A 26,302-nucleotide genomic window follows, 5' to 3' on the forward strand; every position below is an offset into this window, starting at 1 on the left:
GGAGGGCAGGCTGCCCGGCCAGCAGCAGCTCCTGCAGCGAGGAATTAAACCCTTCTCCGGCCAGGGCCAGCATTTATTTCATCCGGGGGTGCTGCTGTCCCCTGCAAGTCGCTCCCTTCCCCCTGCTCTCCCGCTGCGACTGGGGAACACGACGCCCGATGGCACTGGGGGGTACGGGGGCCGCTGCCTCCACTCCCCCGCTGCCTCCACGCGGGGCCCGGCCACCGCCGTCCCGCCCAGCTCCCTCGGGTACGGCGCACCGGTCCTGCCGCGCGGCCGTCCGCCTGCCACAGCCGGACCGGTCCTCACCAGTGCCGCGGGCCCTGGCGCAGCCCAGGGCCCTGGAGAGGGGCTGCGGTTGCCCCCCAGCCTCAGGGCGAGATCACGTAGGCAGTGGCGATGTACTTCTTGCCGTTGCCGTAGGTGGACTTGGTCCAGGCGTAGGTCTGGATGCTGAGGCCGTAGCCCCCCAGGCTGAGGTGACATCTGCGGGGACAGAGCCTGCGTCGCAGCCCTGCTCCGTGCCGGAGCGCCGCAACCGCGTCCCTGGGGTGCTCTCGGTGTCCCCACACCAGCGCTGCCCCATCCCCAGTCCCCCCCCGCCAGCGATGCCCCGGAGCTGTGCTGGGCTCAGGGGCTGACCCGGCTGCGGGACAGACAGACGGACGCAGACCGGTACGGTACTTACGCCCTCCCAGGACGCGCGATGAAGCACAGCGTGTAGAGGCCAAACTCGAACTCGGGGCTGGAGCCGACGAAGGCAGAGCCCACCTCCTTGTAAAAGCCGTCCCAGCTGAACTGCAGCCCCAGCACCACGGGGTAGGTGTCCCACTGGGGAAAGAGGGCTCGGGGCTCAGACCCCCGGCTCCGCTCGGCTCCGGGTGCAGCAGGGCAGGGAATTCAAGCGAAGCCCGTCTGCAGATGAAGCTGAGCATCCTCACGCCCGCTCCAGGGACGGACCCAGAGCGGCCTTCGGCCAGGCAGAGCCCCCCCACCCTCAAATCTCTCGCTTGTGGTTTGGGAGCCCCTTTTGCCCACTGCGCCGTCTCTTCTGGACCATCCCACCCCGCCTCCATCCCTGGGTCCACGCAGGGAGGCAGGGGGGATGCGGCAGGGTGAGCATCTCTGACGCTTCAGATTCGCCCCGTTTGGGATGCGGCCACTTTGGGACGCTGCCGGCTGGTGCCGCGCCGCCGGCCGCCGACCCCGCGGGATCACTTACCGGCCCGTCGAAATTGTGGCTGAAGTAGTTGACGACGCCCTGCTTTTCAAGGAGGTAGAAGCGAATCCAGTTGTGAAATCCAGACACCTTCCCTTTTTTCACCTCCCCTAAACACAACAGGAGCCCGAGGTGAGCCCCCAGCCTGGCGCTGCCCGGCACCCCCCGGCCCACGGGTGCGGGCTCTACCTGAGAAGACGTGCTCGAAGCCGCTGGAGTCCTGCTCGCCGTCGCCTCTGGAGTAGAGGCCGAACCACATCTCCTTCAAATCGGTGACGAACTCCTGCTCGGAGCCGTAGCGGTCTGCAGGCGAGGTGGCACGGAGAGATGGAGAGGCGGGAGCAGCGTCCCAGGATGGGAGCACGGGGGGAGGCAGAGAGGGCTGACCCAGTCCTCTCAGAGCAATTCAGCTTTTCCTGGCGCAATTCTCCCATGTCCTAGCAACTCTGGAGAGCTCTCTCCCACGCTCTTCCAGTCTGCATCCGCCCAGGTCATCTCCCATCCAACTGGGGCTTTCCTTTCGGTTGCCCGACGCCCAGGGACCCCATTCCCCCCCGGTCAGCCCTGCCCTGCTCCACGCTCACTTTTTGTGTGGAGGAAGGCAAAGAGCTTCTTCATGAGCTCGGTTTTCATCACTTCCTTGAGGAAGTTGTCCTGCTCCCTCAGCTCCTCCGCCGTCACGTCCTCCTCCCTGCCAGTCACCCTCTGGTAGTTATCCAGCAGTTTAATGAAGCTGGCGTAAGTGGGTTTGGAGAAGAGCTCCTCATTGACGTATTTGTAGAGCCTAGGACAGAGCGGATCCCGCGCTCGGCATGGACGCGGAGGTCCCCTCCAAACCCAGCCCTGCACCCCTGGCTGGCTGGTCTCTGCCGCGGTGGCCCCCGGCCGCCCCCCGGGGATGCTCACGGCCGCGGGGAGCGATCCTCCCGGTCGCCCGTCTCGTCGGGGGAGGCCCGGTACTGGGGGTTAATGGCGACGTCGGTCGGCCGGGCTTTGTTGCGATCCGCCCCGTAAAGCTGCTCCGAGACGCGCAGGAGGTCCTCGTCGGCGATGGCGTGGCGGCCGCTGGAGAAGCCTTCTGCAAGGAGAGGCGGCAGCAGCTCGCGGGGCTGCAGCGAGGCACGCGCCGCGGTCCCGGGGCACCCTGAGAGCCGGGCGCTCAGCGCGGAGGGTTAAGGGGTGCGGGGGTGGCGAGGGGATCCCGATCCGCACCCACCCCACCCACCCCTCCCGCTGCAGGCGCGGGAGCCTTTCGTTAAGCGCTGGGCGAGCCGGGAAACCTCAGTCCCTGTCCCTCAGGGGCGACGCCGCTCCCCGCAACGCGCCTGCTGGCGTCAGCCCCGTCCCGACGCCCCTCGTGCGGCGACCAGGGGCTGGCCCCCGCCTCCGGCCGCCCTGCGCCCGCCCGCTTCGCCGGGCTGCGGCGAGGGCAGGCGACGCCGCCGGCACGCGGGCCGGCGAGGCTGGGGCTGCCGCTGCGCCGTCTGCTCAGCGACGGCGCGCGGTGGCTCGGAGCGGCCGGCGACGGGGCTGCGCGGGCCGGACGCGGCCAGACAGCGGCGCGACAGCCCGATGCCGCCGAGCCCCAAGAGCCGCGGCAGCAGAGGCGCGAGCTGCCCCGAGGCACGTGGGGTGAGCGTGGCGCCGGCTCGTCGCCCTTGCTCAGAAGCGGCGCTACTCACCGCGGGTGCGAGCTGCCTCCTCGGCCCCTTCTCCGCCTGCAGGGAGCCGAAAGGAAAAGGAGCTCAGGGCGACGCAGACGCGGGCGGGGGGCTGCCCAGGACCACGCACGCAATCGCGCACCGACGCAGGCGGACGCACGTTCGCAACCAACCCCTTGGCAGCCCACGGCCGGGCGCCGGCGGCACCGCCGCCCGGGGACGCTCACCGGGTCGGCAGTGCCCGTAGTAATCCTCGCAGCAGCTGCGGTACCTCTCGCACTCGGCGTCGCAGTGGCACTCGTCCTCCTCGCTGTAGGGCTCCTCGCAGCGTCCCCGGCAGGAGTCGGGGGCCGTGTACAGGTCTTTGGGAGAGAGGAACAACAGCGTGGTCCACGGGACGGACTGACCGCCCTGCCCCATCCCGCCCGCGACCGGGGACCGTCCTTCCTTCCGCCCGCCGTGCCCTCCCGGGAGAGCCTGAAGGACCAGGCTCCTACCCTGCAGCTATTTGGGATCCTTCGTCAGCATTTAGGGGTGTCAGTATTTTGACCGGCTGCATCCTCGGGATGCACATCGCCATGGGTCACTCCTCTTTGGCCGCAGACGTCCACCACATCGGGGCCACTTCACACCGGGAAATGCCTTCTGGGCTCCCCACCATCAACTGCTCCTTCTGATTCACCCTTTTAATGTCACACTTAGGAGTGCCCCGGGGTCCTGCCGGCTCCGGGCTGGAGGAGTGCCACATTCCAGACACCCTTATTTGCAACCCGACCAACCATCGCTCTTTCTGGGAAAACTGGGAACTCCTTCCCGAGCTATTTATATGCTTAATGTGTCGTCGAGCATGTGCTTTATTACACATGGGGGCAAAGCTAAAAATAGCGCAGCAACTCAAGCTGCGCTTCGAATAGGGCAAGTGCCACGTCTCAGATGGACGACAGACACTTGCCGGCAAGCAAAGAGGGGCTGTAGGAGACCAAGATGTTGGGTTGGTACTAAAAGACGACCCAAAGTCTGCGTGCTTAGGGAAGGTGGCTTTTCTTCCATGCTGCCCACCAGCTCCTGGCGGGAGCGATGGGACGGCAGGCAGCCTGCGCACGGCTTTCTCGGCAACCTTCTGCTCCAGCCAGGAAGGTGACCGTCTCCAAGGACGTGCTGAGAAGCCACGTCCCAACCAAGCTGCCGGCCTGCAAAGCGATCCCTGGAGGAAAGGGTGTTGCTTTCCCTTGCAAGCCTGCAGTCGCGCAACGTCTTAAACACCTCTGGGTTGCCTGCCTTGAACTCCAGCAGGTGGAACGTGCCCTCGGGGCAAATCCTGATAGAGCAGCGATGGCAGCGACCTCCAAGCGTCTGTGAGAGTGGCCTCCAAGAGTCACGCTTGCTGGCTTCTCTCTGCGCCCGCGTTCCTTGCTCCTGTCCTCTTGAATTTTACCCGAATTATTTGTGCTTTTCAGAGTCACACAATTACGGTCCCGCACGTGCTGATGAGAGAGGAAGAACCTCTTGGCCCCATCAGCCAGCGCAAGCCCAGGCTAGCTGACCTCGCCGCCAAGGCACACTGCTGACTCCCATTCGCCTTCTGGCCACCACCTTTTCCGCGAACCCCCTTTATAGCAAGAGGGGTGCCAGGAGGAAGGGGTTGCTTGAGGTGCTCCCGGAGGCGATAATGCCCTTGGAGCCACTTTAGTCCCACCTTTGCTGGAGAACCGGAGAGGGCTGCGGTGGGAAGGGGCACCCCGTGGCGTGGGTGGTGAGCGATGCTCCTGGTGTCCGGGCACCCCGGCCTCGCCGACCCACGCAGCACGGCAGCCGGGTCCGGAGCTCCGAGGGGGCTGGCAGCTGAGATGCCCGTCCCCAGGACGGCATCCCTCTCGCTCCCGAAGCGGCAGTCGGGATAAGTCACCCTGAATCACGCACCCAGGCTCGTTTTCCAGCAGCAGTCCCGCAGGGATTGTGCGAGGCAGGAGCTGCCCACGCGTTAAGTCACCGCTGAGACGTTCCCGGCCCTGGGCGTGCGCTGCCGGAGCATGTCGCGGCAGAGCGCGGACCCTGGGGGGTGCGGTGACCCAGCAGAGGTCGGGAGCTGGCGGAGCCCTCGGAGGAGCGCGCTCGGCATCGCCCCATCTCCCGCGGCGTGCCGAGGCTTCTCCCCGCGCCGGGGGCGTGCGCAGGGCGGGGGGGCGGCTGCAGGAGGGCGTTCGCTCCTCCTCACGCAGGCATCAGCCTGACGAGCTGCAGAGCAGTCGGCCGCTCGTGACGGTCAAGGTTCGAGTGGCCGCTGGAGCTTTTGGGGAGAGAAGGGCTGCTGGCAACGCGCAGCCCAGGGACGGTGGCGGGAGCAGGAGGACACGGCCGGCAGCGCATCCGCCCTCGGCTACTCGGTCGATATTTGGCTGGTCCGGCCTGTACCCGTTTTCTGGCTGCACAAGACAAATACTTCTTTCTCATTTTTAGCTCTTCAGCCCGATCCATCCCTCCCCGAGCACAGAGGACAAGAACAAACTCATTTTCGGTTCCGCCAAAAAGATTTGACGGAGGAAACACGGGCTCTTTCCTGAGCTGCTCCATTCACCAAGGGGTGGGGAGACGTCCGAGACGTGCCGGAGCCCGTCCAGCGGCTCTCAGCTCGGTTTAGTGCAAGCACGTGAGTTACGGCTCGTGTCAGAGCAGCGTCCGCGAGTCCCTGGCCCGACTCAAGACCTCGCCGCGCTGTGCAAACACGGACCGAAGATCAACCCTGCCTCTAAAAAAGCCCATTTGAAGGACAAATTAACTTGCAACAGAAGAGCTATTGATAGCCTGAGCTCCCCAAATATTTAGTTACATGCTCCTGGCCCTCGAAACCACATAGAAGCCTGGGTGCAAGCTGTCTGTCAGCCAAAATCTCCCACCAGTGCCCTGCCTCGCCGAGGATGAGCGGTGTTATTACACGGTGGAGGTGTTATTACACGGTGGAGGTGTTATTACACGGCGGAGGTGTTACAGCTCGGCCAGGTCCATCCGCGCGACGCTCTGAGAGCTCCGGTCCAACGCGTGTGCCAAGGGCAGCCTGTGACACGAGCCGGCGACGCTGCCCGGTTTCCCGGCCGCGGTAAACCCAGTTATTCCTTCAAGCAAGAGTAACTGAGCACTCGCACTAAACCAAGACCAGACCACGGCAAATCCTCCTGCTTTCAGGGCAAGCCAACAGCTGGTTTGTAGCAGACGCTCCACTCGTGCGCTGGCCTTGCAAAACTCCTCACCATTAATCCTGCGGGGAGTCGTCTGCTTCTCAAAGATCAGATCGAGCCTGCTGGCAGCGTCAGAAGTGGCGAAACTCCCCGCTTGCAAAGAGAACACGGTGCACGTTTTGTGCAAGAAGATGGCAAGGCAGGTACCCGGTCACACGCAGGAGCCTGGCCAAGCGGGAGCCAAAACCGGCTTCCCACAAGCCACTCCTTGTGGCAGCATCGGCCTTAAAGACAGAACTATCCTTTATCGTCTCGGCCGGTCTCCTCTGATACCAGCCTCCGCAGCGTCGTGAAGGGCAAAACACCCGAGCTCACGTTGCATTTTCCATCGCATCCGGCCGGCTCCTCTGCTCGCTTCCAGCGGCCATGGCGGGGATCGTGGATAAGGTATTAGAAGAATATTCCCCTTTGTCCCTCCCCGGCGTGGGAGGACGGAGGGGCCAGAGGAAGGCGGGTTTGCATTGCACAGCGAGATGCACCGGGAAGCAACTGGTGGACAAGGCTAAAGACCAGGGGAAGTCGCAGCCCATCAAAGAGGATAAACAGCCTCATCACCAGCTGAGTCCCCCAGACCTCGAGGAAGCCCTCCAGCACGGAAACATCCCTCACCCTTTCCCCCAGGAAGCTCTGCTGGATCCAACCTTGCAAGGAACCAGCCGCCCCAGCAGAGCCGAGCTCCTGGCTTACGGCAGCACCCTCAGCGCCGTCTGCGTCCAACCCATCGTCGGCCCCTTCCCATCGGCTGTACCGGCTGGTTTCGCCCCTCTGCCGAAGCAAGGCTCCATTACTCACTGCCAGACACGCAGCCCAGGGCCACTCCTGCCCCGACGAGGAGGATCCAGGTCTTCATCGTCCCGCAGACGGCAGGCTGGGCGTTGCGGAGCGTCCCAGGGAGCAGGTTGAATGACGGTGCTCCCGGGCGCTCCCTGCTATATGTGGGTCCGCTGGGAGCGCAGAGGGGAGGGAGGAGCGTGATGCCATCGAGGACTTCACGGGCAGGTTGCACCCAAACTTTGCCAAAACTCATTATGTGCACGGCTTAATTATAGGTTTCCCGGAGTGGGAGGAGGGCTGGTAAATCCGGTATCCTGGTATTGCTCCACTCCTCCTGCATGGCCCCCGGGGGTGACTAAGGAACACAGGGAAAGCTTCTCAGCAGGGTCTTTCCCCACCCAGAGCCCAGCAGGTCCATTAGAGGTGCAAGCTGGTGATCCCACTAGAGGTGCAAGCTGGTGGTCGGTGCCACAGCTTGGTCCCTCGATGTGCCGCGTGCTCCCGTGCAGCGGCTGCTAACCGGGGGCAACATTCTGCTCCCCGGTTAATTGGGAGGAATGATCTCCCCTTCCTCAGCTGCGGGCTCTGGAGGCTGTGCCCCCCTTACGGCACAGGCCAGCCCCGGCTGAAGCCTCCAGGTCCTCCAGCAGCGCGAGAAAACCCTGAGACATAAGCAGAAGCCAGGCTTCAGCGTCGGGGCTGCTCAGGGAGAAGGTTTTGTGGGCTTATCCCAGTGCGGTCTCACTCCTGCGGCGAGCCCAGCGCTGGTCTATCCCCACGCTGCGTGGGGCTGCCGTGGGGCTGCCCTTCTCCAGGGAGCCTCCACGGCCCCAGGGAACGCCGAGGGGAGCTCAGCCCATGCCTGGCGTGGCCACCAGCCTCTTTCCCTGCCCACAGCAGGGCCAGCCCAGGCTCAGTCCAGTGCACCCCAGCAGAAGACGTTCCCAGATGGTGAGTGTTTTGGTGTATTCGGCAGCAGAGACAGTTTTCCATACTACCACAGTCTGGGGGACCCAGCTCCCACTGATTCCCAGTGCTGGAGCGTGTCGTACGTGCTGACCAGTACGGCCAAAGGCATGGGACTGGCCAGACTGGAATAGGTCAGCACCCATCCTGTCTCTGAGGGCACCTTCACGCTGCCCGTGAGCCGTGGCGCAGCCCCCCGTTTTCAAAGCGGCATCGCAAACGTCCCTGAGCGGATCTCCGTCCACATCCCTGCACTGCCCAGCTCCGCCGCCCGCGGGGCTGCACTCAAAACCGCATCAGGGGAACAATCCAGACCTAACTCACCATCCTTCTGGAGGCTGGTTTCAAAACCGCTATTTTCCCACTCCGGTTTGGAGAGCAGCGCACCGAGGCGAGCAGGAAGAACCTCCTCGCTGCCGGGTGACGTTGGGGAAGTCCAGCTCTTTCCCACATCGCCCCGTCTCTCCCCGGCCGCGGTCCCTCAAGGGTCGGCACGGGCTGACCTCGACTCATCCATCCGGGAGCATCGCCCTTCCTTGTCTTTCCGGGAAGATAATGAAGAGACCACCAGCACGTGCTGGTGCTGCACCCAAGGGTCCGTCGCAGGCACCGGCTGGTTTCCGCCTTCTCCTCACACGGTGACGTGGTTTCTCAGGAAGCCTCGTGGCACCTTGCCCAAAGCCCAAATGATTTATGCCAGCCGCTTCTCCGCCTCCTCGCCGCTGCGCTGCGCAGACCCAGCGATGGCCCAGTGCTGGCCAGTCCCTCGTGGTCCCCGTCCCTCTGGTGTGGCCAGGCGCTTGCCTGACGTGCTGCCGGGAAGAATCCCGCGCTGGAGGCTCCCGGAGCGCCTGTGAACAGCCCCGGGCTGCCGGATGGCCACGGTCCCGGTGCTTTCATTGCCAGAAGCAGCGGGTCCAGGACAGGGTCTCCCCAGCGAGGAGGGGATCGCTCCCCGTGCAACTCCACCTCAGCAGGAGGTAACTGACCTCCAAACACAACCTGAGCCGAGGGGAGGCAGTTTCTGACCTCCCTCAGTGGCGCAGGCAGCGGCTGCCTGCGATTTGTCCTGCCGACACAGCAGCATTGCGACAGCCTTAACTCCCCGGGGTGCATTAGCTGGCACGGAAGAGCAGCGTTTGGTGTAATAAGGACCAGGTTTGGCTTCTTTCTCACCCCTCAGTCATTTCCTACCCTCCGCCCGGGGCTGGTGACCCTGCTGTCCTGTCATCCCTGAGCGCAGCCTTGTTTTTTCCGACATCTTTGCGTCACCCTGTGCTGCGGCTGCTCTTTGAGTCCATCATGCACAAGCCAACCTCTCCCCGATTCCAGACTGTGCCTGCCGGGGGTGAGGAGCTCACGTCGGTGGGGCTGGACGTTGGATGGCTGGCTGTGGCCATCATGCATCCGTCTTGCTCCCCTGAGATGCCCAGGAAGAGCGGGAGCCGCAGCGCCTGGAGACGGAGCGAGTCCCGCCGCGCTCGATGAGGGAGCCGGATGCCCAACCACGGAGGAGGACGGCGGTGGAGCCCGTCTCTTTTTGCAGGAGGTGGCTTTCCCAGCCTCACTGTGGAGGATGATGCCTTTTGCCTTAGGAAAATCTAGGAGCGTCAGCTCCCCCAGGAAAGGCGTGGGAACGGCGTGTTTGTCCCCGTTTTTCAGCCTCCCCTTCCAGAAGCTGGTGGCCGTGTCCTGCCGTTTGGCACACCCCGGGGGCCCAGCACACCTTGTCCCACCTCTACCTCCCGGCGGTGCTGGACCTGCAGGCACCGCAGTCCCCCGAGCTCCTGGGGACACCCTGCCCCTCCTGGCCCAGCCTCACGGTTTGCAGGTCCAGGGTCAAGAGCAGGTAGGTGGGTGCCCAGGCCACGGTCCCGTCCGTCCCTGGTGACACAGGACAGCGTCGCCGGCGGTCACCGAACCCTGTGACCCCGTTTCGGGGTGTCGCAGGAGGGCGGTGAGTCACGCGCCCTGGGGCTGGCTCCGTGTCACCGGTGCACTAAAGCCGAGGAGAGGAGACGGGGCTCGCCCCTGCGCCCAGCCCGTGGCAGCCAGCGCCGGCCGCGGGGGTGCCGGGGGAGCAGCCGGGGGTCCGGGTGGCCACGCTTGCTCCTGCGCCCAGCAACGCCGTTAGCTCTCGTCCCTCGCTTTACACCCTCGTCTAGAGCCCGGCTTTGCCCTGATCTTGCTCGAGGCGGCGGGCACCCCACCTCTTTATTTTTGCACGGTCCTGTGTTTGCTACGAGCAGCTTCATCCCCGTCCCCTCCCGCCACCCTCCTCCCCGCATGCCCTTAAACTCATTGCCCTTTTCCAGAATATTTCTCCGGGTTTTCCCTCACCCTCAGGACATCACGGGGCTTCTGCAGCCCCGCGGGAATCGCTGGTGGGGCTGGACCGTCGCGCTCGTGCTCCCAGGGAAAACGCAGCTTGTGGCGGGCGCAGGCTTGTGGGTCGTGGAGGCTGGCGGACGGCGGCGAGGGCGCGGCGGGATGCTCTTCACAGCCCGCACCGGGGGAACCAGGCAAGGAGCAACTTTTCCACCCGAGTGGAGATTTCCCCAGCCAAGGCAGCCGACCTGGCCAGCATCCCGCCTGCAGCTGAGGAAGGGAAAGCCCCGGGACCCCTCCATCGACCCCGCCGAGCGACCGTAACAGAAACAGCCGGGAAACACGCAGCTCTGGTTTAACCCTTCCTTCCCCACCCGCGAGCTCTTTCATTTCCAGGCTCCTTTGGCCCTTCAGGGCAAACATCCTGGGAAAGGTGACCGCGGGAGGTCTGTGCTGCCCGGTTCAGGCTAAGATGCCAAGGACTCGCCCTCGCCTCTCCGCTTTGCCCCGGCTTGCCGGGACACGCACGCTGCGGGCACCACGCACGGGGCCGGAGTTAGAAACCTGGGAGATGCCGGGTGTCAACATTATTTAGGGGACTCAGATTTTCGGCAAGCCGCTCATGGGCACGGTGAGACGGAAAAGAGCAATTAAGGCAGCAGTGCTCTGGTCCCCGGTAGCCCAGCGGAACTTGGGGCAAGGCTGGGGGGCTTCGGCTTGCGGCTCCGTGCGTGACTCTGCGGGGCCCCGGCTGGGGCACAGACCTGCCAGGGGCTGCGAGTCCCCCCCCCCCGCAAAGGTGGGAGCTTTGGGGGGCTGCAATCTGCCCTGAACCCTGCAGCTTCACCCAGGCCTGCTGAGAGCACCGGGAAGGTCACCGCTAAAACCGCCCCATGCGCACACAGAGGTGCTCTGGGGGGAGGGATGGGGGTCCCCACCCCTGGGGTGCGTCAGCTCTGCCTCCTGCGAAGACATCTCCCCCGAACGGCCCAGTCCCAACTGGTCATGGGCTGGGACAGCCAGAGCAGAGCCCCGTCTCCATCACGAGGCCACAGCTTCCTCCCACGACGGATGCTGTCCCGCGCCACGGCTGTACACGGCTACTCCTACCCCCGTCCGTGTGGGGAAACTGAGGCACGGACAAGGCTGCCATTAGCCCCAGGTTTGGCAGCACGGGCTGGTTTAAGCCCCAACAGTCCTGGGGAGGATCAAGATACTTTCCCTGTGGCTGCTGGGGTCGTGCAGCTCGCAGAGGCTGGGAACGGGGACGCAGCCAGCACCTCCCACGGGACACAGAGAGGGAAGGGCAGGTCCCCTCTGGGTCTGCGCCCAGCACCCCCGGGGCAGCACAGCAGCACGAGCCAGACCCGGAGCTCAGCCTGGGTGTCTGCACCCCGACCTGCTGTTCCCTGCTCACGGGGCTGTTCTGGCTCGAGCCTCCCCGAGGAGGAAGGGGCATCTTCAGCCCGGCGCCTCCAGGGCGGGCAGCACCGGGGGCTGCCGGGGCTCCTTCCCCCCCGGCCGGTGCAGGGGGTGAGCCCAGGGTGCTGCATGGAGAAGAAAGGGGAGCGCAGCCTTGTGTACAAAAATACCTCTATTGCTCACTCCGCTGTCCGTGGCCCTGGCCCGCCCGCAGCCCACGTGGGCTCCCGGCTGCCTGGCGGCGCCGGACCCGGTGCCCGCAGCCGGCGGCACGGCCAAGCAGAGGCTGCTCTCGGCAGGCTCCGGTGCAGCCCGGTGCCGCCGGGAGCGGAGCCGTGGGACTGTCCCACCGCGGGCAGACAGGCTGCCGCATCCCTGCTCTGGGCCCCCTCCGGCCCCGTCAGGACTCCAGGTCGTGGGAGAGCCGCAGCAGCTCCTTCTGGCTGTCGATGGCTTTCAGGTGCTGCAGGTACGCCCAGGTGGAGACGGGGCTCCGCACGCTCAGGGACTGCTCCGAGCCTGCCGGGGAGAGCCGCGATCAGGGCTGGGCTCCCGCCCGCGGCCGAGCTCGCCCCTCCACCGCCTCCGGCTCAGCTTGCCGACCCTCTCCATCGCCGCTGGCTCATCTCGTGGATCCCCCTTCACTGCCTCTCACCTGACTCGCTGATCCGCTTCCACTGCTGCTGGCTTGGCTCGTTGATCCCCTCCATCCCCTCCAGCTTGTCTTATCGATCCCCCTCTACTGCCTCTTGCTCAGCTCATTGAAATCCCCTCCATCACCCCTCTCCCAGCTCCCAGGTCCCCTCCATCACCTCTCCCTCAGCTCACGGGTCTCCTCCATCGCCCCTCCCTGGGCTCACGGATCCCCTCCATCGCCTCTCCCTGGGCTCACGGGTCTCCTCCATCGCCCCTCCCTGGGCTCACGGATCCCCTCCATCGCCTCTCCCTGGGCTCACGGGTCTCCTCCATCGCCCCTCCCTGGGCTCACGGATCCCCTCCATCGCCTCTCCCTGGGCTCACGGGTCTCCTCCATCGCCCCTCCCTGGGCTCACGGATCCCCTCCATCGCCTCTCCCTGGGCTCACGGGTCCCCTCCATCGCCTCTCCCTGGGCTCACGGGTCCCCTCCATTGCCTCTCCCTCAGCTCACGGGTCCCCTCCATTATCTCTCTCAGCTCACGGGTCCCCTCCATCGCCTCCAGGAACCCACAGGAGCCGAAGGAGCAGGATCAAGTGGGGACAGACTTGCTCCATGGGGCAAAGCGATGGCCCAGCCCGCTGCTGAACAGCTCGAGAGCTTCAGCCATGCTGGCAGCACCCTGCGACCCTCTTCAGCATGAGGAACTGCTGACTGGTGCCTCCAGCCAGCAGCGTGGGCTTGCGTGACTCAGGAGAGGGAGCTCAGCCTCCAGCGCCGGGTACCCCGAGGCACCAGCAGCATCCGGACCAGCTTTCACCCGCTGTAGCCAGGCTGATGCCCTCAGGATGTGCCTGCGGGACCCCCCTCCCCAAGGGTGGTGGGTGCACGCTCCCCTAGGCTGGCCCTGAGGGGCGGGGGTCCCCCAGCGCAGGGCCGGGGTGTGGATGGGTGAGCCCCAGACGTACACGTGGAGATCCTGACGGCTTTGGGGTCCTCCGGCCGGTGTGGGGACCGGTTTCGCAGCGGAGAGAGCGGAGCTGGGTGTGGAGAGAGAGCAGGAGCTCAGCTCCGGCCCCAAAGGAGCGCTGGTCCCCGGCCCCGTCCTTGCCCCCACCCGGGGGCACTCACCATGAGCTTGGCCCCGGCAGCGCTGCAGGACACGCACGGTCTTTGCCATCATGTGCTGTGGGCAAGGCACAAAGGTCACTTGCTGTCACCCGGCCCCACTTTGCTCCCCGGCTGGCGAGACGCGGTCCCCTCCGGCGTCAGCAGCGGCCGCCCCGTGCCCCCCGCGAGCGGGCGGCCAGGGGCCCTGGCTGCTGGGGGGCTGCGCCAGCGCCACGGCGATGCTCTGGACCTGCAGCCCGGGGGACGGGGGGACAGTAGGTCCCCCACGGTGGGGGGGTCCACGGGGAGCCGACCCGCCCCACTCACCATCTTCTCGAAGTTGATGAGGTTCTCGGCCAGCGTGCGATTGCCCTCGTGGATGAACGTCATGTCTGTGGGGGGCATTTCGGGATCAGAGTTGGCTTCCTGGTCCCTGGGGAGGGCCAGATGCGTCCAAGGGGGTCCCCGCCCCCCCAGCCCAACCCATTCCCACCTGCACCCCCAGCAAAGGCCCCGCAGCTCCCAAGCCGAGGTACCCACCTTTGAGGAGGAGGGGCACGAAGGGGATGATGGGGGGGCTCAGCTTGGCGACGGCCAGGCGATAGACCCTGTGGTTCCACGACGGGTCCTGGGGACGAAGCGGGAGCTCAGCAGGGGTGCCGGGGAGAAAGGGGGGGCGGCACCTCCACGGCACCCCTGTGACCTTGTCCCTTTTGGGAAGCAGAGGCAAACCCTGCCGGGAAGGGGCATATGGGGCAGGAAGGGGCTGCGCTCACCAGCATCCGCTCCAGCGCCGAGTGCAGCTTCCGGATCTTGTGGGGCAGCCGCTGCGCAGAGAGAGGGTCACCGGTGCTGGGACGCCAGCTCTCCCACCCCCAGAGACCCCCAGCTCCCCCGGCACCCCCTGCTCTCCACGCGCCCCATGGCAGCTCCGTGGGCTCTGCACCACCGCCTGCTCCGGGTGCTCACGAGCAATCGGTGCCGAGCCCATCGCCACCCTGGCACGGGGGGTTTTGGCCCCCAGCTGGGTCTAACCGGACCCAGGGGCCGACCCCGGCCCCCTGCCCGGTGGGAAATGCGCTCCCTGCCCTTAGCAGCTCCCTTGCTCAGGGGTTATGGGTGCAGGGTCTGCCTGGACCCCAGCACCTGGGCCACCCTTGCCCAAGCCAGGGGACCCAGATCCGCCCCTGCAGACCTCGGGGGTCCCCGCAGGGATGGCGGCTGGTTACCTCCCAGGTCTTGGCCAGGCGGCTGACGGCCGTGTTGCTCACACCAAACATCACTGCGAAGAAGGAATTCAGGTTCTTCTGCTCCTTGAGGCTGCGGGCGAGGACAGAGTCAGGCGGGGAGCCCACCACCGGCTCCGTCCTGGCAGGACCGGGACGCGGGCGCCGAGGCACTCACTGTGCGGCCAGTTTGATGAACTTGCGGAGGAGCTGGGCTCGCCGGCCCACCTCGGGGCAGAGGCACAGCTCCGTGGCCACCCAGTACTGCAGCTCGTTGAAGCGCCGCATGACCCGCTCCAGGTTGGCCGTGGTCACGTCGTGAAACTTCTGCGGCCCGATGATGTAGTGGATCATTTCCACCTGCAAAGCCCAACGCGGCAGCTGAGGGGTGTCCCAAAGGCCACCCCAGGGGTGTCTCCTGCTGCAGTCCGGGCACTGGCCCTACCTGGTGGATGCTCTTGAAGAGGTTCCAGTCGTAGTCGGTGAGGTGGCTGGCCAGGTCCTTGGAGCTGATGAGGTCCAGGGTCTCTGAGGAGCCGACCTGGGGGCCCAGCTGCTCAGGGTGGGGGGTCTGTGCACAGGAGAAGACGCCTGACCCCTCCTGCTGTTAGCCACCGCAGCAGGGAAGGCAACACCAGCCCCTTCCCTGGGGGAGAGGCGCAGGGAGGGATGGACACCCCCAACCCTCAGCTGCTATGGGGGCACAGCAGCCCCGAACCCCGCTCGGGGGCCCAGCCTGGTGCTGCGCACCCCCGGGACCCCCCAGCCCCGTGCTCACCAGGCTGCCCAGCTCCTCCACGCTCACGGCGAAGAGCCTCTCGTTGAGCCCCAGCGCCGTGAACACCCCCACGGCGTCCAGCTGCAGCCCCACTTTATCTGCGGGAGAGAGGTCGGTCAGCGCCGGGATGGAGAAGGGGCCAGATCCTGGCTGGGCAGGGGGCAACTGCCACCACGGCACAGTGGCATCCCCGGGAGAGCCAGCTCACCTCCAGCCGAATTCACCTTCACCAGGATGTGCTCCCCATCCCGGCCGAGCCGGGGGGCGAGGGAGCGCAGGACGTCCCGCACCGAGGCGTTGACGGGCAGCACCGTGATCAGGCACGAGTGGTCCGGTCTGTAGATCTCGTAGGGCACTGTGGGGCGCGGGGAAAGGGCTTGAGCGTCCCAGCCGCCGGGGAGGGGACAGTCCCTGCCACGCTGGCTGTACCTTTGTCCTGGGCTCTTAAGGCACAGCTGCTGTTCAAAATCGCCTCCTCCTGGCTTGCGAGCCAGTTCGCCGAGCTCCGAGCCTGCGGCTGAGGTTGGGGAGAGCGGGGAGGATGCCTCCGCAGCGGCCACCCCTCCTGCTGGGGGTCCCCAGAGGGCAGGGGTGACCCAGCTCTCCATGCCCCTCCCCTCCCTGGCACCCCCCAGGGCCGCCCCTACCTTGGGCTGGGGAGAAGCACTGCCGTCTCCGTTCTCCAGCCTGCGGAGAGAGGGTAAGGGTGGTCTTAGAGCCCCACAGCTCGTGCTGGAGACCGAAGCGGGTCCTGCGGCCCCCAGGATCCAGGCCACCACCAAGCCCCCCAAGCATCCCCGCCCCACCGGGCGCCGGGGAGTCCTGGCAGTGTTCGACACCCTCCCTGCGGCTGGGAAACCCCCTCGCTGGGGACGAGGTGGCCCGAGAGCTGCCAGCAATCGCCCCAGTCGTGGCAATCGCTGCTTTGCCGGCTGAAAGCTCGGCCCCACGAAAAGCGCACAGGAGGGCTGCAGGACCCGGGGACGTGGGCATCAGCGGTGGCACTGGGGACAGAGCCCGGCTGTGGTGCGGATGGGGACGTCGCTGCCTCCCTCCCTCCCTGGGGCACTCACGCTCGCGGCCGCCGGCGGTCCTGTGCTGGCTCCTGGACCAGCCCGCCCAGGCGAGGGTCCCGGCTCGCCAGGTCCGCAAGGTTCTGCGGAAGGAGGGTGCCCGGTGGTCAGCATGGGGTGGTCACAGGCAGACCCCCCCGGGGGCAGACCCCCCCGGGGGCAGACCCCCGCTCCCGGTACCTGCAGCAGAGCCGTGGTGCTGCGGTCGCCCTGCAGCAGCCGCCCGTAGAGCAGCACCCACTGGCTCACCAGCCGCAGGATCTTCCGGCGCTTCAGCAGGGAGTAGGTGGTCTTCTCCTGCTCCGAGCCCTCCAGCGGCTCCGCGCGGAAACTGGGACCAGTCAAGGGCACCAGCACAGGCGGCGGGGAGCAGGCAGGGACCCCCGTACGCGTGAACGCGGGAGGACAGGATGGGAGATGGGGATGTGCCATCCCCCAAGGGCCTGGGGGATTTGGGGCTCCCCTGGCCGGCCCCTGAGGTCCCGGTGGGTGACAGGGACCAAGCTGAGCATGCCGATCCCTGTCAGGGGGTGCGCGGCGCAGGATGGAGCCCGGTGCCCCCCGACTCCAGCCGCAGAAGGATACTGGTGCAGCAGAGCTCTGCAGAGCTGCGAGGTCGGCATGAACACGGTGTAGGTCAGCAGGAAATCCCCCAGCAGGGTGTCTGCAAGAGACCAGGCCACCACCGCTGGCCCTTCACGGCGTCCAGCAGGTTGGGGACACGCCGGTCGCGGCCAGGCGCTGGAGCTGGCCAGGAAAGGGTCACCCGTGCCCCGCAGGGGGTTGGCCTGTGGGTCTCCCCAGATCACGTTTTGCTCCTAAACGCCACGGAAAGGGCTGGCAAGGTTGCGGGCTTTGGGGGATGACAGAAAATTAAAGGGTTGCACCAAAAGCGCAGCCCTCGCGGCCAGTTGACTCCAAGGCAGCCGCTGGTGACGCCAGCTCGGCAGCTCTGATTTTTTACCCGCTGGGGACACCTCCTGGTTCCCGTCTCGCCTGGTTTTGCTCCTCTCTGAAGGCAGAGGGAGGCGGAGGGATGCGGGAGAGGAGACGCTCCCGGCCCCGGAGCTGCCTCCCTCTCCCGGCCCCAGTGGGGGATTTTAGGGTGAGAGGAGCAGCTTTTGGGGTTGAACACCGGGAATAAGGCAGCCCCGCTCGGTGCTGGTACCCTGCCGGCATCCTGTCCCCAGCCACCTGCCCATCTCGGGGTGGCTCTGGGACGTGGTCCCCGGAGCAGAGGGGAGACCCCCCCACCTACCCACGGGGTCGTAGAGTGTGGCGTCGAGCCTCATGAACTCCAGCAGATGCTCGAGGATCTTCTCCGGCGTCCCGGCCATCACCAAGTACCTGGTGGGCAGAGCACCGGGCACATCAGGGAAGGACGCAGCACCCCAGATGTGGGCAGGGCCACCGCGCCGGGCCACCGGGCCACTCGGCACAGCCGGTCAGCACAGCTTGGCACCCCTGTTCCCCCTCGGGGGGCACGGTCCTTCCAGCAAACTCCCCCGAGGGAAGCCAGAGAGCGGCAGCCTCGGCAGCGGGACCGGCAGCATCGGCTGGCAGCGCTGCCGGCGTGGCTGCAAGGAGGGACAAGGACAGTCTGCTGTCACCTGCTGCTCCGTGCCGTGGCTGGCTGGTTGCTGCCACCCTGCAGGTCCTTCTGCAGGACGAGCACCACCTTCCCGTGCTCCTTCAGGCGCACGGTGTTGGCCTCCACGTCCTAGGGAGAGAAACCAGCCGTCAGCTCCGCTCGGACCCCTCAGGCTGGCAGGCTGCACCCCAAAACCCCACACTGGCAACGCAGAGAAGCGTCCTCCCCTGCAAACACCACGGAGGGGGCTCGGCGCGCCCCGCCGCGCGCCCGGCGCCCCGCCGGCCCCCTGCCCACCTTGAGGATGTGGTTGAAGTCCTGCTTGTCCACGCGCAGGAAGTGGCAGTTGTCCTCCCGCAGGATGATGGTGGCGGCGCGGGGCGCGTCGTTCACCAGCGCCAGCTGCCCGAAGTCGTCCCCCTCGTGCAGGGTGGCCACCAAGCCCTGGGCGGAGGGGTGGGCACAGAGGGTGAGGGACGGGGTGGGAGCCCTCGTCCCCACTCGGGGCCAGTGATGTGGGGTGTCTGGAGAGACCTGCCGCCGCAGGAACGCGCCTACCTTGCCATGGGTGACCACGTTCACCGAGCCCTTCCAGACGATGTACCACGACGTGCCTTTATCGCCTTGGCTGAACACTGCGGGGGAAAAGGCAGCGTGCGGCAGTCAAAGGGGGGGAGCCCCCGAGCACCCCTCTTCGGCCCCCCCAGCCCAGGCGAACGCGGCGAGCGCTCCGGTCCCCTCCACCCCTGGTCCACCAAGAGACAGCGGGCGCAGCCAGACGGACGAGGACAGCTCCAGCCACCCACCCCAGGCTGCAGACCCCTTCCCGGGGCACGCCATACTCACGCACGGTGCCTGCTCGCTGGTGCGACTCAAACATCAGCACGGACGCCAGCTCCCGCTTCACCTGCGGCAGAGGCCCCTGCCGTTAGGGTCACCCCTGCCCTTGGGGTCACCCCTGCCCTTGGGGTCACCCCAGCCTGGAGCTGAGCGAGGAGGGGACACGCGTGGGCGCGGGGGACAGGGCGGGAAGGGGCCCAGGGGTGCTCAGGGAGAGCCAGGAGAGGGTGCTCAGGTGGGAAGCGATGGGATGCAGGAGGATTTGGGGACCAGGAGCAGTCTGGGGACACACGCACACACGCCACGGGGGGAGCGGGGCGCAGCCGCTCTCACCGAGTTGGAGAGATGAGCCACGGCTTTGATGTGCAGGAGCTCCTCAAATATGAGCTCCAGCTCGTCCTCCGTGCGCTGGGCAGGCCTGGGAGGGGAGAGGGGGCTGAGCGGCCGCCTGCACCCCCCTCCCCACCGCGTCCCGGGCCGCAGACACCCCTCTCCGGGCACAAGCCGCTGGCCAGGCAGCCTCTTTCTCCCCCCAGCCCGACAGCGTGCAGGAGCTGCTCGGGTCGCCCCTCCACAGCAGCCCCTCCAGACTCCCGCGGAGCAGGGTCGAAACGAGCCCCACGAGTCCCCGGCCCCCGGGGAGCCCCCGTCCACTCACGGCTTGCGCAGGGCCATGGCGAGCAGCGCGTCGGGACCCAGCTGGGCCAGGAAGGCCAGTGCCTCCAGCAGCTCCTCCGCATCCCGGAGCGCGGCGCCGGGCTCGGGGCTCAGCTCCAGCTCGGCAAAGCGGTAAAACTGGGTGTCCTTGTCCTGGAAATGCCACTCCTGCTTCACTGCGGGAGGGAAAGCGCACGTGAGCTCGGCTGCGCACCCACGGGAGACCCCAGCGGCCCCCAGTGCACCCAGTCGCGCCTGGCGAGACGCTGCCCGCCCTCACCGTGTGTCAGGACGCCTCCGTCCACCAGCACCTGGCAGATGCCAACGGCCTGGCTGCGCGTCTGGACGGCGAGCCCGGCGCTCAGGAGCCAGTCCACCAGCTCCTTCCCGGAGCAGCATTGCCTGCAAGGGGAGAGGGCGTGAGAATCGTCCCCGAGACGGGGCTGCGGCGCCCAGCACCCCAGCTGAGCCCCTGCCGGGGGTGGGCAGGAGAAGTCTTGGCGTCCTCGGAGGGCCGCCGGGGTCCTCGGCGGCCCGCGGTGCGCCCCGGCGTGGCAGCGGTGCCGGCCGCCCCACCTGTGGTGCCGCAGGTGATGCTTGTGGTCCCGGATGAGACCAGGGCGGGTGGTGGTGAGGTGGATGAAGAGGAGCTTCCCGGCTCGCCAGATCCTCTCCGAGGATGCCTGCGGGGTGGAAAGGGGATTTTACAGCTTGCAGGGCAAGTGGGGAGGGCACATGTGGCAAGGCACGGACCCGGACCGAGCTGACACCTCGCGCGGTCCGCCGTGCCCCTAACACCCTGCCAAGGTGCGATACCCCCGCACACCCGCCCCAGCACCCTGGGATCTCCGTCATCCCGGGAACGGATGAGCCCAAGGGAGCGACCAGCCCAGAGGCGAGCCCAGGACCCCGCGGCGTGGGCACGCTCCGGCCCCCCACCCCTCACAGCCTTCAACACTCATTTCTCCATCTCCCACCTCCCCAAACTCATGTCCTTGTGGGTGGTGTTGGTGTTCCCAGCCCACCCACCTGGGTAAGGCTGTGTCCATAGTCCAGGGTGGATTCAGTGTCCAAAAGCGGGGTCTGGAAAACCAAAAAGAAGGGGGTTGGTGGCCGGGGGGGCTCTGCCATGCCCCTCTGCACCCTGCACACCCCAGGGGAGCTCCTGCCTCCCCCAGGGCACAGTTCAGCCTCATCCGCTCTGCACCAGGCGAGGAGGCAAGCACCCTGCATGCTCACCAGCACCCGCCTCTTAAAGCCAAGGCAAAGCCTTTATTCTGCCCCGTCCTTGCTGAAAACAGACGCGTGGACCGGGGACTTAACCCCCAGAAACCCCCCGCGGTTATGTTTAACTTCAGAAAGGGAAGTGCATTCAAATGAGGGAGCTGGGAGATAAAAGAAGGAAGTTAATAGTAAAGTCTTTGCAAACGGGGATCAAAGGCACCGTATTTGGGGACATGGAGCTTGCCACCAGAGGAGAAGGACTTCAGAAAGACCTGGGGAAGCTGGCAGAGACCCGGGGGAGGGAGAGGTGTCCAAAGCCCCAGGGTTTTCCTCCAGCTTTGAAGCGGGGTCCAAACAAGGAGCGCAGAAAAGTTCCCAAACTCCGGCGGGTTACGGGAACAGCCCAAGAAAGCTTTGGGGAGCCGGCGGATCAGCTTGCAGAGGACACCAAGGATGGACCGATGGCCAGCCTGTCCCACGGCAGATGATGGGGAGCAAGAGCTCTTGCAGAGGAGGAGGGTAGCAGAGACCCATGAGGAGTGCGTGCTCGAACCCTTCCCTGCAGGCAACGTGTTGAGGGACGGGTCTCAAATCATAGCACGGCCAGAAATAAATGCGACGAATCCGGAAAAGTCAGCTGCAACGAACTACCGGGACGCGGCGGCTCTGTGTGCCGAGAGGAGCTCGGCAGCAAAAGAGCCGAACTGCCACGGGTGACGTGCAACCTCGTGCCTCCCTTGGGGCCAGGGAGCTGCTGAATATGAAGCTGTTTTTCCAAAGGATTTTAGGGGAGACCCTGGAAATGGCAGACCAGCAAGACAGAAAGTCACCAAGCTGGGTATGGGGAAACAGCAGCACATAAAATTCAACACAGACATGCCTAAAATAAGGCAAATTAGAAGAAAACAAGCCCAAATTTCCCTTGCTTGTGGTCAGAGGCTCTGAGCTCATGCAGGACCCCTAAAACGTGACTAAAACGTGACTAAAAACGTGAAGCCGGGCCTCGACAGCTGAGAAAAAATACAAATAGTGGGGTGGGTGTCAGTAGGAAGAGAGCACTGATCCACAGCACACCCGGTTCACCGGCAATTCAGTGCTCCCTTAGCCTAAAGGAGAAAAATGCACCCTTTGGGGATGGAAAACCCCCGTCACCCACCGAGTTTTTTGCTCTGTTTAACTTAAATCCGCAGCTGATGAGTTGTTCCAGTGCCGTGTTCTAAGCCGGTTCCTCTTTAATGTCGATGCCATTTACCGACCCTGAAATAGCTCAGGGATCCTAAAACAGCTCAGGAGTCCCTGCTGGAGCGATCTGTCGGGAATAGCTGGGGACCGTCTCCGGTCTGAGCCGTGGCCCCTCAGTGGGTCCCTGTGGCTGCCGACCGCCGTGGCACAACCCGGGACCGGGTTCAGCTCCGCCGGGAGCGGTGCCAACCCCTGCCGGGCCACGCTTGAGCCCTCAGCGTCTTCACGACCACTCAGCCAAGGATATCTCCCATCAGTAGGTGCTGTTTAATCCTTACGCTTATTTTTCTCCCCGGTTTTCCCCTCGGGGAGGGCGTGCTCTGGGGAAAAGCGGAGCGACGAAGGGATGAGCCATTGCCGGCCCCAGCTGCAGCCCTAATCCCGGTGCAAAGGCGGCCGAGCTCCCATCCAGGTGCTGCCCAGAGGGATGAGCGCTCCCGGCTCCCGCGTGGCCCCGGCCCCGAATAAACAACCTTTCATCTCGGCTGCGTGCGCTGCGTAAAGCACGGGCTGGGGGAAGCTGAGAACGCCCGTCGGACCCGTTCTCCACGCGCTGCCCCGGCCGAGGCAGCTGATGCACTTGGAGCATTAACAACCTTCCTCGGGGTGTCTTCACCTGCTCGGGGGTCAACTTGAGGGGAAGGTTTTGTGGTGTGTGTCCCCCCCCGTTTATTTCTGGCTGGAAGGGTCTGCAGCACTCCGGGCTGGCGGTGGAGGTGGTGGGCACTCGAAACACGGCATCGTCTGGGCCAGATCCTCTTCGATCTGCTGGCTCGGGGCTGCTTGGGAAGGTTTGAGCAACCCCAGCAAGAGGGGAAGGTCCAGATGAAAGCCTCAATTAAGGAAGCCAAGGGCGGGAGTAATTAGGTGCAGAAGCCTTCTTTGCAAATGAATTCAGGGACAAAACCACCTACCAGGAGCTCAGGGGAAAGCAAAGAGCCTTGGCACCTCCTGGCCCAGGCAGGAGGGTGATGGAGGTGGACACGCAATGGGTGCTCAGACGGGTGCTCTGCACTGCCTGCTTGCCTGTCCCAAACCCTGCCTGGCTCCGGCTGCTCCCTCATTTCCTCCAACCCTTTCCATACCCCCAGGGCTTCCCCACCCTCCTCCGGACAGCCCGGATGGCTCAAGCACCAACCTGCCCCCAGCAATTTGCAACTGGCTTAGGAGAGATTTGGGGAGCGGACGGAAAATAAGCGGCTCCGCGAACGCAGCAGGTCCCCGGGGACGCTCCCGACCCGGCCACGCTGCCACTGAGGCTGGGACACTGCGACTTACTCATTCTGCAAACTTTCCTGAGCCTCGTGACCGCCCCGTGGTACAGGAAACGCGCCGGCAATTGCAGAGCAAATGTTTGCAAATAGGAGCCGGGCTGCGGCCAGAGCGTGGAGCTACCTCCCGTGGGACCCGGAGGTCGATGGCACCCCTCGGGTGCAAGCGAAAGCCGCTCCGGTCCCCAAACAGCCCTTGCTGTCACCCCGTAAGTGAGGTCTGTCCTTGAGGCAGGGAGCCAGGACACGCCATGGTCCGTGCTCCATGCCGCGCTCACAAGGACACCGAAGGAGACCGAGAAAAACCCTCCCCAAGGACGAGTGCTTGGAGCGATTTCCCACTCCTGGGGTTTTCTCGTTGCCAGACCAGCTCTGAACCACATGCAAAATCCCACATCTGGCCCCCAAAACCCCTTCCCGAAGCATCCGTGTGCCCCCCAGCCCCCAGGTCCGGACCCACAGGATGCCCTCCCCACCCTCACCCCCTGCCTAGTTGTCGCAGCATCACGGCTGCCGTCTCCAAACAGCTTCCTAAGGAGTTGCCTCTTCCCATCTTCCTGCTTACGGGACACGCGGGTGCCGAGATCCTGCCTGTCTCCAGAAATCCGGCAGCGGCGGGCGGCTGGCCAAGGCCAGCAGCCACCGTTCTGTGCTCGCGCTCTGCTTTTGTTTGGGATCCCGAGGAAAACAACAGGAGTTATTTCAGGCTTTACGGCTCAGGAGAAAGTCCTCGCCCATCCGCAGCCTCAAAGGCACGGCAGCCAGCCAGGGGCTTGCCGTCCCCGCGGGAGTCTCGTCGGGGAGGGGGCCTCGGGGGACCCGCTCTGTCCCCTCCGTCCTCTCCAGGGACGCGGTGAGAGCCGGCATGATGGCACTTGTAGTCTGGGAAGGGTGAAGGACGGAGCTGCTTGGGGACACTGGGCTGCGATGTCCCGCTGATGCCGGGGAATGGGAGCCTGGGCTGGAGCCTCGCGGCAGTCAGCGGAGCTGGAAGGGATTTGCTGGCACCGGGATCAGGCAAACAGGTCCCCGCGAGGGATGAGACGGAGCCACCACGCGAGGAGGAGTTTCCAGCAGCCGTAGGCTTGCAGCGATGGGGACAAGGGACAATATTGCTGTTCCAAGGCACAGCCAGACAGTTCCCTTGCCATTCACCTCTCCCATACCTGCCCTGAGTTATGGGTGCACTGGGAGCACCTGCAAAAAGTGGGGAAAACACTCCCTTTCCCTGCAAAGATCAGATCCGCTCCCTTCACACGGCCGGTGGTTGTCCCCGCGTGCAGGGGAGCCACCTGGGGAGGGGACATTCCTGCCACACTGCACATGCCACCACACTGCCAGATTTTGTCAGATTTATCCTAGTCTGGCAGTTTGGCACAGTAACGCTCCAGCCTGCTGCGTTCCTGACCTCCCTGGCTTTTTGCCACTCAAAAAAACCTCCCAAAATTAAAGTTCCTAAAAGTTCTGGGGAGAAAAAAATCAGGAAGAAGGGAAAAAGAGAGTAAGGGTTTCTTATTTGTGAAGGGGCTTGCACGCTGCATAGAAGTGCTGAAAGGGGAGTTGTACCCTTAAAGTAATTTCACTTTTTTCCTAAAAAAAGTTTGTCTCGGATCAAGCAGTGTGGGAAGGGGAAGGTCACAAAGCTCAGCTGGGGCAGGTGAACAGGCTCCAGGGTCACCTCCCAGCTCCAAGGGGACAGAGGGGAGCCCAACAGCAGGGATCAGGTGCCTTTTGCACCCCAGGGACCCCCAAGAGACCAGCAGCACCTGGTCGGGGGACAGCACGGACCCAGGGACGGAGGACGTGATGTTGAGCATCGTCCCGCTGCCAAGAGATAGGTTTCTCCTGTAGAAAGGGCCCGACCTGGCGGGGAGGGAACGTTTTGAACCCGTGTGCTGCAGGGCCGCGGGGAAGGTCTTTCCTGTTCACACGCTCGGGGTTGGGGTGTGCTGCCCGGCCGCCGCGCGCCGGAGCACAATAGCATCGGGCTCATTTCATGCCTGGCTGCCAGCTCCGCCTGGAGAAGGGGTTAGGGCAGGCGGCTGCAGAAATACGCTCCCTGCACGCCCGGCCTCGCTCCCTGCACGCCCGGCCTCGCAGCCAGCACGCAGGAGCGGGAGCGGGGCGCGGGTCACGGATCAGAGCCCGCTGCCAGGCCGGCTGGGAAGGCAGGGAAGGGCTGAGCTGCCCTGCCAAGCCGCGCTCAGCGAGCGGGGCTGGAGGCAGCGATAAGCCCGGGGGATCCCGCTTGGCTCTTACAGTGGATCCACCAAACCCCGTCCCCCGAAATGCCGCCGTCAGCCGAGCGCGGACCCCCGGCGCAAGGAGGGGATGCCGAGAGGGGCATCGGGGAAAGCCGGCGGCGAAGGGGGCTCCCCGGCTGGCGGTGCGTGCCCCCGGGCTCCCGGTGGCGGCGGGGTCCCCCGGGCGGGCCGTCCCCATCCCGCCCAGCCCGCACTCACCCAGCGGATGCCCTGGATGCGGGGCAGGCTGCCCCCCTCGCCCTCCAGCCGGATCTCGTAGCTGGAGCTCCGGAACAAGTGCATCTTCTTGAGGAGCACCGAGAGCCGGGGACCGTCAGCCCCGGGCCCGCCGGGGGGCGGCGGCGGGGCGGGGGGGCGAGCAGCACCGGTCCCCGGCTCCAGCCCGGCTCGCCGTGCGCCCTGCCGGCTCCGGGCTACCGGCGCTCCCGGGCCCCGCCGCGCCGCCTCCCCGGCCGCTCCCGCCGCCCCGGCCCCGCGCACCTTCATGCGGCGGCGGCGGCGGCGCGGCGGGGCGAAGCCATCGCGGCCGCAGCCCGGTGCTGCTCCGGCGGACGCGGCTCCGCTCGGGCGGGACGGGCCGGGCCGGGCCGGGCTCGGCGCCGCCGCCGCCGCGCCGGGCTGGGCGCGCCCCGCCCCCGGGCGGGCCGGGACCGGGAGCGGGGCCGGGGCACGGCGCTCCCCGCCCGCAGCCCCTCCCCGGGCGCCCCCCGTCCGACCCCCCTGCCCTCGACGCCGGGCCCCCCCTGTTCTTCTGGGGGACTCTCCCCCCCCGTCCGGGCCATCGGGGG

The 26,302-nt window shown here is 65.8% G+C and overlaps 2 protein-coding genes across 2 annotated transcripts; both read right to left on the reverse strand.

Annotated features, from left to right (window-relative positions):
* Positions 1–371: 371 nt before the first annotated feature.
* On the reverse strand, positions 372–6,963 carry ENDOU (endonuclease, poly(U) specific; the record flags this gene model as incomplete). The annotated part of the gene is made up of 9 exons (XM_082011895.1): positions 372–486; positions 689–831; positions 1,223–1,329; positions 1,409–1,522; positions 1,804–2,003; positions 2,126–2,297; positions 2,902–2,937; positions 3,108–3,242; positions 6,906–6,963. The coding sequence occupies 9 exons, from the start codon at positions 6,961–6,963 to the stop codon at positions 372–374; spliced, it is 1,080 nt and encodes a 359-aa protein (XP_081868021.1).
* Positions 6,964–11,528: 4,565 nt separating this feature from the next.
* RAPGEF3 (Rap guanine nucleotide exchange factor 3) lies at positions 11,529–26,000 on the reverse strand (the record flags this gene model as incomplete). Its single annotated transcript, XM_082011890.1, has 27 exons — positions 11,529–12,122; positions 13,207–13,278; positions 13,370–13,424; positions 13,676–13,740; positions 13,889–13,976; positions 14,125–14,175; positions 14,578–14,668; positions 14,753–14,934; positions 15,020–15,145; positions 15,353–15,450; positions 15,561–15,707; positions 15,782–15,863; positions 16,000–16,039; positions 16,426–16,508; positions 16,606–16,756; positions 17,011–17,089; positions 17,684–17,772; positions 18,036–18,145; positions 18,314–18,460; positions 18,575–18,651; positions 18,863–18,923; positions 19,190–19,274; positions 19,515–19,689; positions 19,794–19,915; positions 20,090–20,196; positions 20,543–20,596; positions 25,713–26,000. The coding sequence occupies 27 exons, from the start codon at positions 25,998–26,000 to the stop codon at positions 12,004–12,006; spliced, it is 2,844 nt and encodes a 947-aa protein (XP_081868016.1). The 3' UTR covers positions 11,529–12,003.
* Between the last annotated feature and the right edge of the window lie 302 nt (positions 26,001–26,302).

The sequence above is a fragment of the Phaethon aethereus genome (assembly GCF_964289735.1).
Source record: "Phaethon aethereus genome assembly, chromosome: 29".
Taxonomy (NCBI): domain Eukaryota; kingdom Metazoa; phylum Chordata; class Aves; order Phaethontiformes; family Phaethontidae; genus Phaethon; species Phaethon aethereus.